The sequence below is a fragment of the Chelonoidis abingdonii genome, chromosome 24, assembly GCF_003597395.2.
Source record: "Chelonoidis abingdonii isolate Lonesome George chromosome 24, CheloAbing_2.0, whole genome shotgun sequence".
NCBI lineage: Eukaryota > Metazoa > Chordata > Testudines > Testudinidae > Chelonoidis > Chelonoidis abingdonii.
The window spans coordinates 961,668-979,494 of NC_133792.1; the positions used below are offsets into that span (position 1 = coordinate 961,668).

Sequence of the window (17,827 nt, forward strand, 5' to 3'; positions counted from 1 at the left end):
AACCAGTACTTGGTCCTGCTAGTGAAGGCAGGGGTCTGGACTTAATGACCTTTCAAGGTCCTTTCCAGTTCTAGGAGATAAGATATCTCCATTAATTTTAAGATGCAAGATGATGAGAGCCTGGAAAGAGTTTTAGCTGTTCAGATGAATAGGAAAGGCTGTATTTTAAAGATGTTGTACAAAAAGAATGTGGAAGACATAGGCATAGCCTGGATGTGAGGACCTACAGAGAAGTCTGAGTCGAAGAGGAGACCCAGATTACAGGCCTGAGGATGGTGATGCACTCCACAGGAATCAAGAAAAAGAGGTGGGGATCGGGGGTGAATTTATTTTTGGGGAGATGCGAGAGAGAAAATTAAGAGCTGTGTTTTTTAGCCATGTTGAGGTTGAGCTGACAGCTAGCCAGGAGGAGATGTCAGAGACAGACTGAGATTTTAATGTGGACAGAAGGAGACAGGTCTGGAGTAGACAGGTAGATCTGTGAGTCATTTGCATAAAGATGGTAGTTGAATTTGTTTGGGGATGAGATTACCCAGTGATAAGATGTAGAGGGAGAAGAGGGTCCTATGGAACCACCACAGAAAGCTGGAGGAGGGGGATGAGAGATCCTCTGAAGCATATGCTGAGGAAGTGATTAGAGAGTTAGAAGGAGAATCAAGAGAGAACGGAGTCACAGAAGCCAAGAGAGGGCAAGATTTCAAGGACAGGAGCATGGTTGATTGTGTCCAAGGCATCTGAAAGGTCAAGGAGGATGAGGATGGATTACTGGTTCTGAGAGTTGGCTGCGAGGTCATTGGAGACTTTGTTGAGAGCGGTTTCAGTTGAGTGCAGGAACAAAAGCCAGTTTAGAGGGGGTCTAGGATGGAACTGGAGAAGAGGAACTCCAGACGGAGACTGGAAACTGAGTGAGGCAGAATGTAATAAGTGGAATTGCTCTTTGCCCGTGGTACTATAGCTACTGTCGTTGCTTCGCTCACGCAAAAAGTGCCATGAGATCTTTAAAAATAAGTGATCAAGACCTTGGTTTTACATTTTATCCCAGCAGTATTGTGACATGGATTGGATCACCAAAACCCCCCTGGGAGCTGCCAACTGATATGCCAAGACTACCTCTGCTCCTGTTTTTTCCCTGTCAGCTCAGGACTCCAGCACCCTGTCTTGCTGAGCCAGACACTCCCATCTGCTCCAACAAAGACCCAGGGTCTGAATTGCTTGCCCCAAAGCTTCATGTTAACTGAAAACAGCTACAGAAAGTGTGCTTGTCTTTAGCACTCAGATGCCCAACTCCCATGGGTCTAAACCCAATAAATCCGTTTTACCTGTATAAAGCTATGCAGAGTCACTATAAATTTGTTCGCCTCTAATAACTGATAGAGAGAGAGCACAGTTGTTTGCTCCTCAGGTGGTAATACATACTCTGAGTTAATAAGTAAAAAGTGATTTTATTAAATACAGAAAGTAGGATTTAAGTGGTTCCAGTAGTAACAGACAGAACAAAGTAAGTCACCACAAAATAAATGCACAACTTATGTCTAATCAAACTGATACAGATAAGATCCTCACCAGTTCCAGAATGCTCCCTTAAGACTATCTCCTTAGCCTGGTCCAGCAATCACTCACCCCCTTTGTTTCAGTTTCTTCAAGTATCTTGGGCGTGGAGAAGCTCCCTCTTTAGCCAGCTGATGACCAAATGGAGGGTCTCCCAGGGTTTCAATAGACTTGTGGGTGGAGACCCCTCCTCTCTTCTATGCAAAGTCCAGCTCCAAGATGGATTCTGGAGTCACCTGGCAAGTCACATGTCCATGCATGACTCACAGTCTTTACAGGCAGAAGCCATTGTCCACATGGTATCTTGTATGTCTCAGGAAACTTCTTATGGTGACTGGAGCATTCCAAGATGCATTGTTCCCCAAGTGCTTCCTGATCGGTACTTACCTTCAAATTCCTTCCTAAAGAAGCTGACCAAGTGCCTCACAAAGCTTCTTAAATTCAAGCAACAAGTATACAGCCAATATTCTTAACCTCAGGTACAAAATGATTTATGTTTACAAATAGGATGAATAGATGTAGTGGACCATAACTTTTACAGAGATATGTTACGTGCACAGGCAGCACAAACCGTATTCCAGTTATGTCATATCCCATAAAGCAGTATGGGTACAGCATCACAAGCATGTTGACTACTCAGATCATATTGGGATGTCAATTGGTGATTCAAGAAAAAGACCAGTAGCTATTAGATGATCAGTATCACACAAAGCGTTTGTACCATCCTGTATCTTGATAAGCTGGTGAGAATTGACAGGTCTCAGCAATCTGTGGAATAACTTAGAAGCAGCCAAATCTGTGAATCCATTTTTCTTCCGCACCCAGTTCCCTGTATTTCTGGGTGCTGAGCATACTCTGCTCCAATTCTCAGATTAGGTCATGTACAAGAACATAGCAAAATGGATGACACACTGTGCATCACGCGCACCGCTCCCCCAACCTGTTGTTAAAAGTCAGCTTCACAGCACATTAATTCTCTCCGGAGGACAGACAGGCAAGTATGTTATACAGAGGATCTGGATTTAAGGACAACAGAAACAGGTGAACCACTTGAGATTCCGTGGTGGATGGAGCTGTCAAAGTACAGAGTATTATAATCACTTTTCAGTAACTAGTGTCCTTATTCTAAATGTTTTATAGAATAAGCAATTGTGGAAGTAAAATAGCAACTCTCTGCTTGTGGGAGACAAAATGAAGACTAGATTTTCCTTCCTCAAAACAAACTAAGTGTTGTACAGAAGTGCAATCCTACTGACTGGAGCGAGGCTGCATGGTTGTAAGTCAAAGGTCTCAAACACGCAGCCTGTGGAGCTCTTCCCTGTGGCCCCTCCCCTTACTTCCTGTCACCGCCAAACTCCCCTCACTCCCACCCCCCCGAGTTAATTTATGTGGCGGCTAAGCTCCCCACGTGCTGCTCCCCAATGTTAGGGGCCAAGTCTCTTCCTTGACCCGCCTGACACCCCCACGTGCCTCCCTCAAGTGTCCCCCGGGTTCACTTGCTGCCCCCTCACTGCCTGGAGCCTACCGCTCCTGCTGACTCTGCTGGGCTCTGTTGTTTCCGACATCACCTGCTGGCGCAGGGTCCTAGTGCCCCCCTTCACTAGGGCCAGGGCAGGCTGCCCTTCCCCTGCCCTAGCCCTGAGCCTCTCCAATGCCCCGAGCCCCTCATCCCCAGCCCCACAGCCCTCACCCCTGCATCCCCTCCTGTTCCCAAACTCCATCCCAGAGCCTGTACCCCTGCCCCAGCCTGGAGCCTGCAGCCAGCACCCAAACTCCATCTCAGAGTCTGCATCCCAGAGTCTGTACCCCAGACCCCCTCCCCCACCCAAATTCCCTCCCAGAGCCTTAGGCAGGTGGGGGTGGAGTTTGGGGGGAGGGCAGGTTCTGGGCACAAACCTGCCACTCTTGGAAGAGGCAGAGCAGGAGTGGAGTGGTGGTACAGCCCAGTGCAGTGGGGAGGCTTTACTGAGTGTATATATTTTATTAAAACCGCTTGGAAATGACTTTGTCGTAAAAAAAAGAACACTCATGGAAGAAAAGAGTGTTTTTCAAGACAAATGGGAGAATTTATATTTTTTCACAGAAGTAAAAGATAAAATTCAATGCCTTATTTGTCAGCAAACAATTGCTGTTCCCAAGGAATATAACATTTGTCAGCACTACAACATGATGCACCGTGAAAAATATGATGCATTCACTGGAAAAATCCGAGAGGAAAAAGTTCAGCAACTTAAAGTAGCATTTGCCAAGCAAAGAAATTTCTTTTAGCGAATTAATAAGTCTAGTGAAGATTCAGTAAGAGCAAGTTTTGTGATAAGCGAAATGATAGCTAAATCATCGCGACCTCTTACAGAAGGCTTCTTTGTAAAAGAATGTCTTATGAAGGCCAGTGAAATTTTATGTCCTTATAGGAAGAGAGTTTTTGAAGGCATAAGCTTTTCTACCAATACAGTTGCCTGCAGGATAACAGATTTAGCTGGTAATGTGCAAAAACAATTGATTCAAATGGCAAAAGACTTTGAAGCATTTTCAATTGCTCTTGATGAGAGTGCAGCTGTACCAGATACCGCACAGCGTGCAGTGTTCATTAGTGGTGTGGATTGCAATTTGAATATAACTGAAGAATTGCTAGACTTACTGCCACTGAAGGGTACCACAATGGGACGGGACCTATTTCAAGGACTGGAAGAGTGCATTGAAAAAGCTGCGCTGCCGTGGAACAAACTCGTATCTTTGGCTACGAGCGGTGCTCCAGCAATGTGTTCTGAAAACATTGGTGTGGTTGGATTATTGAAGACCAAACTGAACAGCCTCAATATACCAGGAATTAGCTTCACCAGTATACATTGTATTTTGCACCAAGAAGCCCTGTGTAGTAAAAGTGTACAAATGAAGGAATTATGGATGTAGTTGTTAAAACTGTTAATTTTATACGTGCACATGGGCTGAATCACAGACAGTTCAGTTCTTTTCTAGCAAGTATGGACAGCAAATATGGGGAATTTCTGTATCACACTCAAGTTAGACGGCTGAATCGCGGAAATGTTTTGAAGCATTTTTTTGCACTTAGAGAGGAGATTGATTTCATGAAAATGAAAAACAAGGAGGTTCCACAGCTTACTGATTCCACTTTTATCTGCAACCTTGGTTTTCTAAGAGATGTAACTGATCACCTGAATGCACTGAACTTGAAACTTCAGGATAGAAAACAGGTGATAGCACAGATGTATGACAGTGTTAAGTCATTCAAAGTCAAGCTTACTTTGTGGGGAAAACAGCTGACTGCTGGCAATTTGGTTCATTTCTTGACTCTAAATTCCTTAGGAAAAGTTGAACCCAAATCATTGAAAGAATAGGCAGAGATCATTTCTAACTTACACAAACAGTTTGATGTGCGGTTTAAAGATTTCAAGGCACTTGAACCAAATTTTCAACTTTTTTCCACACCATTTGCTGTTGAAATTGACTATGTTGCAGAGGAAATGCAGATGGAGTTAGTGGAGAGAGTTAGTGGAGCTTCAGTATGACAGCATTTTGAAGCAGAAGTATAAAGATGTTGGAATTCCAGAATTCTACAGGCTTCTTTCACAAGAAAGATTTCTCATGTTATTCTCTGCTTCTGCAAGGATAATGGCAATGTTTGGAAGCACATATATGTGAGTAGTTTTTCTCTTTCATGAAGATTAACAAATCTGTTAAGGTCACTGATGAACATTTGAAAGCAACACTGAGATTGGTTTCGTCTCAGGATATCAAACCTAATACTGATGCTCTGGTTGATGCGAAACACTGCCAGCTAAGTGGCCAAAAATGAAATGACTGTCAAAATTAGCACTGACTTTTAATAGCATACTATATTTTAATACTATACTACTATATTACTCTTTTTTCTGCCTACCTCCAGGCGCTTCCCAGTGCCAAACAGCTGTTGGTGGCGCTTAGCACTTTCCAAGAGGGAGGGGGGAGGAGTGGGGAGCCACATGCTCAGGGGAGGAGGTGGAGAAGAGGCGGGGCAGGGCCTCATGAAAGGGGTGGAGTAGGGGCGGGGCCAAGGACAGCGGAGGGGGGAGCTGTCAGTGATGTGGCCCTTGGGCCAATGTGCTAGTCCTCATGTGGCCCTCGTGGTCATTTGACTTTGAGACCGCTGTTGTAAGTGATGGCTTTCCTCTTCTGAATAAGTGTTCAGGAAGGGAGAAGCAGTGAGATATTGTCAGAAGTGTGCCCATATCCTGGCACTTGCACAGTGACTTTCATACCAGAACTATGTGGGTCAGAGTGAGCAAGTAATGACCTATAAGGATGAAGCTCCACTCAGTTAATAGAAAGGGGCAAGTATAAGATGCTTCTCGTGGCTGTGTGATAAGATGTGCCACATTGCTGGATTCCTTTTTTTAGGCCTCATCTGGCAAAGCACTTAATATGCATAAAGCTAAGCACATGAGTTTAAATGCTTTGCTGGATCAGAGCCTTAATGTATGCAGTTCAGCTGATGGCATAACACAAGCATGTAGGTGACCGTGTTCTCTTTGAGGTACCCTTCTAATGCTCTTATGAAGTTTTGCTGGAGTGACTGTTTTTGGGGTAGCTAATACTAGTCTTTCATGGCGGTTAATAACTGAATACTATATGACCTCACTGGAGCTTAGTGGCTTCCAGAACTGCCAAGTTTGCTTCATTGTTAGAGGCAGAATGAAAGAGATGGAAAAGATGTGCCAGAGAGAAAGGGGAGATAACCCATGCCCCTGCCTTGGACGAGCTGGAGTTCCTCAGCATGATGGGAGACCATTATGGACTTGGGGGCAGTCCAAGCTTTCACATAGCTCCTCACCTTTAGAAATAATAATAAAATATATATATATTTTTTAAAATGTCATGTTCAATTGCTCAGAATGATAGAAAATTAAATGAATTTTTCTTCACATGTCAATTTCTGGCAGTTGTTTTCAGGTCACTTTAACTGTTCAGTTATGGAACCACACAGTCTGTGCAGAGGGGCTAGAACCAGATAGCCTGGTGAGAAAATGCTGCTCTAATGAAGGCAAAATTGACAGAGAGAGTAGAAAATTAATGCTGTTTTCCTTGTCATGCTGTCTGTGAAGCCTTTCCGTGGCAGCCCTTGTGGATATACACCTCTACCTCAATATAACGCTGTCCCCGGGAGCCAAAAAATCTTACTGCATTATAGGTGAAACCGTGTTATATTGAGCTTGCTTTGATCCACCGGAGTGCGCAGCCCTGCCCCCCTGGCACTGCTTTACCGCATTATATCTGAACTCATGTTATATCGGGTCACATTATATCAGGGTAGAGGTGTATAAATTTCTAGAAGCTGCAAGATGATCCAGCTATATGGCAACATCAGGCTGCATTTTCTTTCTATGTGCAATTCTTAACTTTAGGAATAAAAAAAGAAAAGTGGCTTATGGATGTATATGGTGTCTGCTGACCTTGAGAAGACTGACCAAGAAGTGCTATAGGGAAGGCTAACCGAGCCATGGTGGTGAGAGTGCTTCGAAAAAACCTCTTTCATTCTGTTTGCAGGTAGCTCCAGTGGCACTAAATCAGACTTGGATATGGCGTACGAGAGAGCCAGGGTGCATTTCACACCAGATGAAACTCCGACCAGTCCTGTTGTGAGCAAGGTAGACATTCTCTGCATGAGGTCGGAGATACTCTTCCCTCCTTCCCTTTTAATGTGGTTCCTCCTCGTGCACCTGAATAAGGAATTCGATTGTGCTTACAGATTGCATGGTCACATAAAATATTCTGCAACTATGTACTTATACATAGGCGGATGGAGCTCTGGCCCTCTCCATGAGGGTTGTGTCAACATTCAGTCTTCATGTAAAGCCAGATGTTTGCAGAAGCAGATCAGTTGTCTTGTGTAAGTGTATTTAAAACTTGTAATTACTCAATAGAGTTTAATGACTCTTTTGGCTCATTAGTCCCAGCAAGGACTCTGGTACTGAGGCATGGGATAAAAGTCCTTATGAGACTGCTTTGACAAATAATAGTGCGTATGCTGTAGCTATTTTAGCTTGGATGTTACCCACATATCAAAAGGGATTACTCTAACGGATGAATGTTCTACCAGATCATGTTTTACCTATCAGAACTGGTTCACAGCAACAGCAGTTCAAAAGCCACATCCAGCTTGTGAGATTTTGACTGGGTTTTCCATGCTGTGACTCATAAAATCTACTCATCTGCTTTTCTGTTTCCAAGACTTGTCTGTTTTTAACTTTTTAAAAAGCCCAGGTGAGAGCATGAGCTGCAGGTTTCAATTCAGAGCAAAAGTATACAGCTGACTAATTGTACATCTTTGCAAATTAAAGTTTGAACTGAAATTTTGGTAAAGATATTGGAGAAACTATTGCTATTTGGTAAAGGTTCCTCCTGCCCTGGAGGCTGCAGTGATGGTTCTAGGTAAGAGAGGTAAGCAGAACTGGGAGAGGAGGCTCTCTTCTCAGAAGAAGCAGATAGTCAGGTATCTTCTAGGATCTGGAGGTGGTTTTAACCTTTACTGCAGCCTGCACCCCTTTGGTTCTCAAAATATGTTCTCACACCCCTTATCAAAAATGGTTGAAGTAGGTCAGTTTTTTAAACCTAGATATATTTTTTGTTTGTATATTACAGTAATCATTAAAAATGTATAATGTTAATAAATACATAGGTCGGATGACACAAAGTAGTTGCACTTGCGTGCCTGTTCTTAATTTGTGTTTTCGATGATTTACCTTCTAAAAATATCTGGCATGTCTCGCACCCCCAGAAAGGGCTCTTGCACCCCCAGAGGGTGTGTGCACCCCAGGTTAAGAACCACTAGAATCTAGGTTCCGCATCTGGCTATGGCCATCCCCACCTTCTTCTGCATTTGGGTTTCAGGCCAGATTAAACAAAGAAACCTTCTCAATCTCAAAAACGCTTTGCAGTGCAGGTGATGGTGGTGTTTTGGAGACTGAAAAGGGGAAGGCCTGAGTTTCACATAATATAGGTGACTTAGCAGGCTGGTCTCTGATCAGAGTGGAGTGTGTTTGTGCCAGAAACCTCTGGGATTTTTGTGTAAATGCTCCTGTATTTGACTGGTATATGCTAGGTCCTCTGAGACTCAGTTTATACAGGATCCTGCTTTCTGAGAACTGTGATGAAGAAACAGTTTTACCCTCATGTCCTTGGTGAGGTTTGGAATTTTCTCAGAGACATTTCTCCAGACTTCACAGACATTTATCTCTCTGGATTTGTTACTCCCGTTGTCATGTGTAATTGCCTGTCTCACTGTTTTAATTAAATCTTAATTCCATCATGGCAACAGCTGCCTTATTTATGAGATACTTGTGGGGAGGGGGATTTAAAAGATAGAAATCTTATTTCTCTCTTTTCCAGGCTTCTGGGATGCCAGATGAATAAACCTATTATTACATTAGAACGACTGACTGTCTAGGGAAACACAAGAGTGATTAATTTAGTGAGCAGTTGTGAGCTTTTTGTTCCTGTTTTAAAAACTCCTACATGTTTCTAGGTCACCAGTTGTGGTAGGTAGGAGAGCATAGATGATACCACGATTTCTTTTTTCTAGGTAGATGCTAATTATAGCATGAAAAATAATATTTGGCATCTCTGCTTTTTTAAAGTCTATATTGAAGAAGACTGTGACCGTGACACACACTCCCTCTGCGGTTTTCCATTACATAGAGGGTGACCTAGCTGCGCCAGACTCCTGTGCCGGCAAACAAATTGACGTCATCTTCGAAGCTGCTAAGAAAGACCTTTTAACATTGATGAAACTCAATGTAAGTTATTACAGGAGAAATGATCTTGCTGTGCCTTTCGTCCCATTCTGCACAATCAGTAAAAAGTAAATCACCTCCCTGATGTACTGCAAACTCTTTAGAAGGGAAATGGACTAGTTGAGCAGGAGTTCTTCTATTCCTCAGCCTGTTAAAGTTGAAAGCAGGATTGAAATAGATGTAACTTTACATCTGTAATGCTTAGTGCGTGAATGTCAGGGGAGGAGAGTCAGGGCAAAACTGGGAGGCAAGATCAAACCAGTATCTTAGATGCCTATATACAAATGCGAGAAGTATGGGTAATAAGCAGGAAGAACTGGAAGTGCTAATAAATAAATACAACTATGACATTGTTGGCATCACTGAAACTTGGTGGGATAATACACATGATTGGAATGTTCGTGTGGATGGGTATAGTTTGCTCAGGAAGGATAGACAGGGGGAAAAGGGAGGAGGGGTTGCTTTATATATTAAAAATGTACACACTTGGACTGAGGTGGAGATGGACATAGGAGACGGAAGTGTTGAGAGTCTCTGGGTTAGGATAAAAGGGGTAAAAAACAAGGGTGATGTCGTGCTAGGAGTCTACTACAGGCCACCTAACCAGGTGGAAGAGGTGGATGAGGCTTTTTTTAAACAACTAACAAAATCATCCAAAGCCCAAGATTTGGTGGTGATGGGAGACTTCAACTATCCAGATATATGTTGGGAAAATAACACCGCGGGGCACAGACTATCCAATAAGTTCCTGGACTGCATTGCAGACAACTTTTTATTTCAGAAGGTTGAAAAAGCTACTAGGGGGGAAGCTGTTCTAGACTTGATTTTAACAAATAGGGAGGAACTCGTTGAGAATTTGAAAGTAGAAGGAAGCTTGGGTGAAAGTGATCATGAAATCATAGAGTTTGCAATTCTAAGGAAGGGTAGAAGGGAGTACAGCAAAATAGAGACAATGGATTTCAGGAAGGCGGATTTTGGTAAGCTCAGAGAGCTGATAGGTAAGGTCCCATGGGAATCAAGACTGAGGGGAAAAACAACTGAGGAGAGTTGGCAGTTTTTCAAAGGGACACTATTAAGGGCCCAAAAGCAAGCTATTCCGATGGGTAGGAAAGATAGAAAATGTGGCAAAAGACCACCTTGGCTTAACCACGAGATCTTGCATGACCTACAAAATAAAAAGGAGTCATATAAAAAATGGAAACTAGGTCAGATTACAGAGGATGAGTATAGGCAAACGACACAGGAATGCAGGGGCAAGATTAGAAAGGCAAAGGCACAAAATGAGCTCAAACTAGCTATGGGAATAAAGGGAAACAAGATGACTTTTTATCAATACATTAGAAGCAAGAGGAAGACCAAGGACAGGGTAGGCCCACTGCTCAGTGAGGAGGGAGAAACAGTAACAGGAAACTTGGAAATGGCAGAGATGCTTAATGACTTCTTTGTTTTGGTCTTCACTGAGAAGTCTGAAGGAATGTCTAACATAGTGAATGCTTATGGGAAGGGGGTAGGTTTAGAAGATAAAATAAAAAAAGAGCAAGTTAAAAATCACTTAGAAAAGTTAGATGCCTGCAAGTCACCAGGGCCTGATGAAATGCATCCTAGAATACTCAAGGAGTTAATAGAGGAGGTATCTGAGCCTCTAGCTATTATCTTTGGAAAGTCATGGGAGACGGGAGAGATTCCAGAAGACTGGAAAAGGGCAAATATAGTGCCCATCTATAAAAAGGGAAATAAAAACAACCCAGGAAACTACAGACCAGTTAGTTTAACTTCTGTGCCAGGGAAGATAATGGAGCAAGTAATTAAAGAAATCATCTGCAAACACTTGGAAGGTGGTAAGGTGATAGGGAATAGCCAGCATGGATTTGTAAAGAACAAATCGTGTCAAACCAATCTGATAGCTTTCTTTGATAGGATAACGAGCCTTGTGGATAAGGGAGAAGCGGTGGATGTGGTATACCTAGACTTTAGTAAGGCATTTGATACGGTCTCGCATGATATCCTTATCGATAAACTAGGCAAATACAATTTAGATGGGGCTACTATAAGGTGGGTGCATAACTGGCTGGATAACCATACTCAGAGAGAAGTTATTAATGGCTCCCAATGCTGCTGGAAAGGTATAACAAGTGAGGTTCCGCAGGGGTCTGTTTTGGGACCGGCTCTGTTCAATATCTTCATCAACGACTTAGATGTTGGCATAGAAAGTACGCTTATTAAGTTTGCGGACGATACCAAACTGGGAGGGATTGCAACTGCTTTGGAGGACAGGGTCAAAATTCAAAATGATCTGGACAAATTGGAGAAATGGTCTGAGGTAAACCGGATGAAGTTCAATAAAGACAAATGCAAAGTGCTCCACTTAGGAAGGAACAATCAGTTTCACACATACAGAATGGGAAGAGACTGTCTAGGAAGGAGTATGGCAGAAAGAGATCTAGGGGTCATAGTGGACCACAAGCTAAATATGAGTCAACAGTGTGATACTGTTGCAAAAAAAGCAAACGTGATTCTGGGATGCATTAACAGGTGTGTTGTAAACAAGACACGAGAAGTCATTCTTCCGCTCTACTCTGCGCTGGTTAGGCCTCAACTGGAGTATTGTGTCCAGTTCTGGGCACCGCATTTCAAGAAAGATGTGGAGAAATTGGAGAGGGTCCAGAGAAGAGCAACAAGAATGATTAAAGGTCTTGAGAACATGACCTATGAAGGAAGGCTGAAAGAATTGGGTTTATTTAGTTTGGAAAAGAGAAGACTGAGAGGGGACATGATAGCAGTTTTCAGGTATCTAAAAGGGTGTCATCAGGAGGAGGGAGAAAACTTGTTCACCTTAGCCTCTAATGATAGAACAAGAAGCAATGGGCTTAAACTGCAGCAAGGGAGATTTAGGTTGGACATTAGGAAAAAGTTCCTAACTGTCAGGGTAGTTAAACACTGGAATAAATTGCCTAGGGAGGTTGTGGAATCTCCATCTCTGGAGATATTTAAGAGCAGGTTAGATAAATGTCTATCAGGGAGGGTCTAGACAGTATTTGGTCCTGCCATGAGGGCAGGGGACTGGACTCGACGACCTCTCGAGGTCCCTTCCAGTCCTAGAGTCTATGAATCTATGAATGTCGGCCATTTGAGTTTATTTTTGTCTTTGAGGTTGCAGTTGAGTTCCTTACTGGTAGGAATCACAAAGGTTTTTACTGCAGGTAAGTGAGAAACAACTTCTCAGTTTTTTCTAATCTTACACTTTTTGTTGTCAACAACCCATGTTGACAGTCCTTCTCACACTGCCTATAGGTAGCAGTGTGATACTCAGTTGCAACAAGTGCAAATATCAGTACCTTTGGAAAGTGTGTGCGTGCAGCTTTTGTGCTCATATAAAGAAAGGAGGCTGCCAGTGGAGCAGATGGCTTTTGACGTGTATAGACTTCTTGAAAGGATACCTTATATATGGATATTAATATGTAAAAACTGATCATAGTATGAGATTGGAAACTGAGATTCTTGGAATGCCAGTAACTGGAGCACACTGCAGAGCCTTTCTTTTTAGTTATATGTGTTGAACCCTGCATACATTTAAGATGCACATTTAGAAAAAATAAAAAATAAAAGGGACTAATACAAGCTGTGTCCAACATGCCTGAGCTAACTTTGCTCTGGGTCTTAATATTTTAATATCTTGATGTTTGAAGGTTTATATTTGTGGCTGAAAATCTAAATACTGTATTCGTGTAACAATTTATGGGGCCCCCATTGTGCTCAGTGCGGAACAACATTACATAAGCTTTTGTGTTCTGCTTCTTTGTCTCCAAAAGCAAAAGAAAACCTCCGGAGTTACTGTTTTGCTCAGCATACAAAGTCCTTACTTGAGTCAGAGTTTTCAAGGCTTGCTGAGTTTATAGCCCTGCTGCTGTGGTACCTGAACATCTCCCACTTGATTTACAAATGAATCCATTCAAATAAATGAGTCATCCACTTGTGTAGCGTTATAAAAGCAGTAGAGTCCACTTCCTGTAGTGACAGTTGGCTAGCTAAAAGCCTGAATGAATAGGTGAGTGGTGCCATGAAGGTGCCAAGCTCTGGCAGATTGACAGAAACTGCAGAAGCCCTCAACTGAGGAGGACTGGCACTGTCCTGGATACTCGGATTCCAAGAACTAATAGCAAGAGCAACCCAGTTATCTGTGCCATTTGTTTAAAAAAGTCTATTTTCTGTTAGATCAAATGAGTTCCAAAAGAGGGCCTAAATTCTCTCTCTCTCTGTGTATGTGACAGTCCAGATGAAACAAAGATGTCCTGCACCCCAACCCCATGCCCTGAGCCCCCTCCCCCATATCTACACTGCACTCCCTCCCACACCCTGCCTCTGCCGTACATTCTTGGCCCTGCATGCAATTTCCCCACCCAGATGTGGCCCTTGGACCAAAAAGTTTGCCCACCCCACTACAGTGTTGAGAGGGTTAATCCTCCTCCCCAACAGGCAGTAGCTAGAATTCTTCTGTTGACCTAGCACTTTCCACACCAGGGTTTAGGTTAGCTTACTGGTGTCACTTAGGGATGTGGATTTTTCATGTCCCTGAGGGAGGTAGCTGGGTTGCTTTACCTTAATTCAGGCCAGGTCTTCACTAAAATGTTAGCTTGATATGAGGTACTCTTAAATCTGTTTATGAATTTCCACATATGGGAGTTGCACTAATTCAAATAACTCTGTTTCTAAATTGATGTAGTTAAATCAATGGAATTTTTGTGTGTTGACAAAGTCATGTAGTATATTGACATTAGAGTTCTGAGTTATATTCTTCTGCCACCCTAAATTATTCAGAGGTTCACCATAAGGGCTTGGTAGCTACCAAAAATAGTTTAAGCTAAGGAGTGATTTTGATTTCTAATAGAAAAGGAAAAAATTCTTGCCCTCTACATATATCTTAGAAAGAGAGGCAGCAGGATCCTCTGGCTAGAGCAGGGAATAGGAATTGGAAAAGCTAACTCCTAGCCCTAGAGCCGATCCTATCTCAAGATTTGGCATTGGGGAAGTCACTTTGCCTTTCTGTGCTTTGGTTTCCCCTTGTTCCGAATGGAGTTAATACTTCCCCATCTCACCGGGGTGTTGTGAACCGTAATCATTTAGTGTATGTGAAGCGCTTTGAAAACTTTCTGAAGGAAGGTGCTTTGAAAGTAATTATCTTACCAGCACAAAAATAAGTGGCTGTTGCAGTTGATTTTTAAACCAAGAGCTCTGGGTTACCTTTCTTTCCACCATAACTGGGGGTCAAACTTGGGGTGCAAATGGCATAGCTCAAATGCAGGAAATAATATAGCTGAGCAGCTAATCACCGAGTGAGCTCTTGCAGTCGAGCACAGCATATTGCAAACTATAGCGGGGCCGTAGACATTGGGGGCTCTAAAATTAATGCACATGATAACACCTCAGTGCCTGAAAGAAGGAGAGAAAGAAAGCTAATTTGAATAGTTCAGGCCTTGTAGCCTAGTGCACTATTATTTATGGAGGGCTTAATTTAGCTCTGCAGACAGCATTGACTTCTCTTTTGGGATCGTAATGTGCCCTATCATTTTGCTTTCAAGGCAAAACAAAAGTCGGTTTCAATGTTTCAAATAGTTATTATAGCCTGGAAGATGAATCCTCCCATTGTTCTCATGATGTCTGATAGAGGCGATCTGGTCTAATTATACCCGTTAATTAGTGTGTTTAAAACAATAGCCTCTCTCCTAATCTGTAATTTAAAGAGTGAACCTGCCAGGTGACTTCAGCTGTGCTGAAAACATAGGGCCTGACTCATAGCAGAGAAAATGGCTAGTTTCCAGGCTGCTCACATGGGCTTAGTGAAGCAAATGCCAGGCGACTTTATTTCCCTTTCAACTGAATATTGCTCTTAGCTGGGGACTTTGAATGAAGAGGTGGAAGTACCAGTTCTGTCAGAGTGGAGAGTGACTTATAAAGAATTGAATTTGTGACACTGTGATTATGACAGCAGCTGTGGGTTACATGTGTAGGTTCTGGTAAGACCATATACCTGGCCAGATTAATAGTCTCAAGTTAGTATCTTCTAATTTTTGCTGTCGAACTTACTAATAGAGAGGCAAAGGCAGATTGGGCTATGGACAATAAACTGTTTGCTCTCACCCTTTGTGGCTACCCTACAGGCTCAACAGAGGCATGTTCGTGGGACAGTGTGTGAGTGAAATCCTGCTGTACATGTTCTATGATTAGATAGAGACAGTGAACATTCAAGGCTGTCAGTCTGACATCAGTCTCCAGCATGAAAACTCATTTTTTGAAAAGTAATTTATTACCCCTGCATCCTCCACGGGCATCCAGTTCACTTCCATTACCAGTTCAAGTCTCTGATCATCGACTTCAAGCCATCAGTAGGTCAGGACCCAGGTACATTAGTGACCATATCTCCTAGATAACTGCTTTCCTCTGGGACATTGCAGTTGCAAAACTCGAGACAAAACATGTGAGAGCTGGAGTTGATGCTCTTGATGAGGAGATTCACTTGTGAGAATGAGCTACTATAAGAAGTAGGCTGATCTGAAGTCTGGCAACTGCCTTTAGAGTGTGTTGCAGAATGCACCATGACTAGAATAGGGAAGAGAAGGAAAGAAAAAATCTCCCCATAAGAACTTAGAATGCAGTGAGAGACGAGCAGAAGACTCCACTAAGCCCACTGTGTTGACCCTTGTGTTCCAGATGTAATCAACCCATGCAGCGGTCTACTACTATGGGAATAACCACTGTTGACAACCCTAAGACAGGTAGAATTTGAAAATTACAGGGTGACCAAAACAACCCTTCTTCTTATTGAAGAAGTTACACAGCTGAAATAGTAGTTACATGAAGAAATGCCCCAAACTTTATACTGATAGGAGATGCGACACTTACGCATGTAATAGAAGGGCTAATCATGGTTGCATAGGATGAGAAGAGCTTTGCAATTAAATTAGTTTCAATTACAATGAAGTAAAAAATAGGTCCTTTAAAAATGTAGCACTCAGTTTCAAGATTTTTTTTGGTCCTGAATTATCTTAATGGAATAATACAGGCACTTCAAACTCCTATGTAGCAGAAACTTGCTGGTATCTTGTCTATTGGCTATATTTAAGACTTTTTTTTAAGGATTAATGGTAATTTTTTGCCATTGTTCTTCATAACTGAAAGTTTGTTTCAACATGGTTTGAAGAAAAATGTTCTCTAAAAAGAATTCCATGAAGACCTGCCTTTTCTGAAAATGGTTACCATCTCCTATAGTCTCAAATAGAACTGAGGTTACATGTGGCCTCATTTTAAGATACCCTCTTTCAAAATAGGCACCCATTGGGAGTAAGCCAAGCTGCCCTGAGATCAGCTTATGGTTTATGACCTCATGAGGAAAAAAGAAGAATCACTGTGGGGCAGAGTTGAGGTTGCTTGGGTACCTTAACTGTGCATTGCCAGATCTTAACATGTTTGGGTTTCTTTTAAATTAACCTTGACTCTGCTTGTTTTGAGGTAATTACAATATCCCTATATTGGGTTTTACCCTTACATTGTTGGGATGGGAGCCCTGGGGCATGTCTACACTGCATTTAGGAGCATGCTTCAGTTTTCCAGCTGGAATACACACACACACTAATTCTACAGGCTGAAAATAACAGGGTAGCTAGGAGTAGCATTGGCAGCAGCTTGGGCTTACTGCCTGAGTACCCCGCTTCTAGCTGCAGTGTAGCATACATTTACATTTGTACTGAGGATATGATTCCCAGCTTGTGCAGCTGTACCCATGCTAGCTCTGCTGTATCTAATACCTGAAATGAATCCATAGCTGCGGCAGCATGCGCAGCAGGAGGGAGTATCCGCCTTGAATATGTACCTGGCATCTCTGATGGGATGTACTTGGTGACGAGGCTCCCACCCCCACTGCTGCATTCTGTTTTTGTGTGCTAGCTCTCTTTGAGTAAGCTCAAGTACACTTTGACGTTCCCTCAGGCTCAAATTTGGGTAGGCTTGGGTGCTAATTGAGTGGGCTGTGGCTCACCCAGGCCCACTTGTGGCTCTGCCTCTTGTATGTGGTATGCTGTTGAAACTGCAGGGGGAACTGAGGTAGGCAGGTGTAATCACTGGAGACCGGGTTTGAGCAGGATACATATAACTATTATGATAAGATATTAATGTGTTTTGCTTCTTCCTGGGGGCAGGTGGAGTGAGATGAAACCAAAAATGTACATAACATGAGAGATGTGGCACAAGTTGTCTGTTGCTCAGATCTCATTTAGTGTAGATCTGTGTATAGACTCATATACTCATAGGTCAGAAGGGGCCAATATGATCATCTAGTCTGACCTCCTGCACAAAGCAGGCCACAGAACCCTACCCATCTACTTCTGTACAACCCCTAACCTATGTCCGAGATATTGAAGTCTTCAAATTGTGGTTTGAAGACCTCAAGCTGCAGAGAGTCCACCAGCAAGTGACCCATGCCCCACGCTGCAGAGGAAGGC

The 17,827-nt window shown here is 42.8% G+C and overlaps 1 protein-coding gene across 9 annotated transcripts in view; it reads left to right on the plus strand.

Annotated features, from left to right (window-relative positions):
* Positions 1-17,827, plus strand: part of PNPLA7 (patatin like domain 7, lysophospholipase) — a 557,191-nt gene that overhangs the window by 192,035 nt on the left and 347,329 nt on the right. For all 9 annotated transcript variants that reach the window (XM_075060490.1, XM_075060494.1, XM_075060495.1 and 6 more), the window contains 2 exons: positions 7,090-7,190; positions 9,180-9,338. In XM_075060490.1, coding sequence (XP_074916591.1) covers positions 7,090-7,190; positions 9,180-9,338 — 260 coding nt within the window. The remainder of the gene's footprint in view (positions 1-7,089; positions 7,191-9,179; positions 9,339-17,827) is intronic.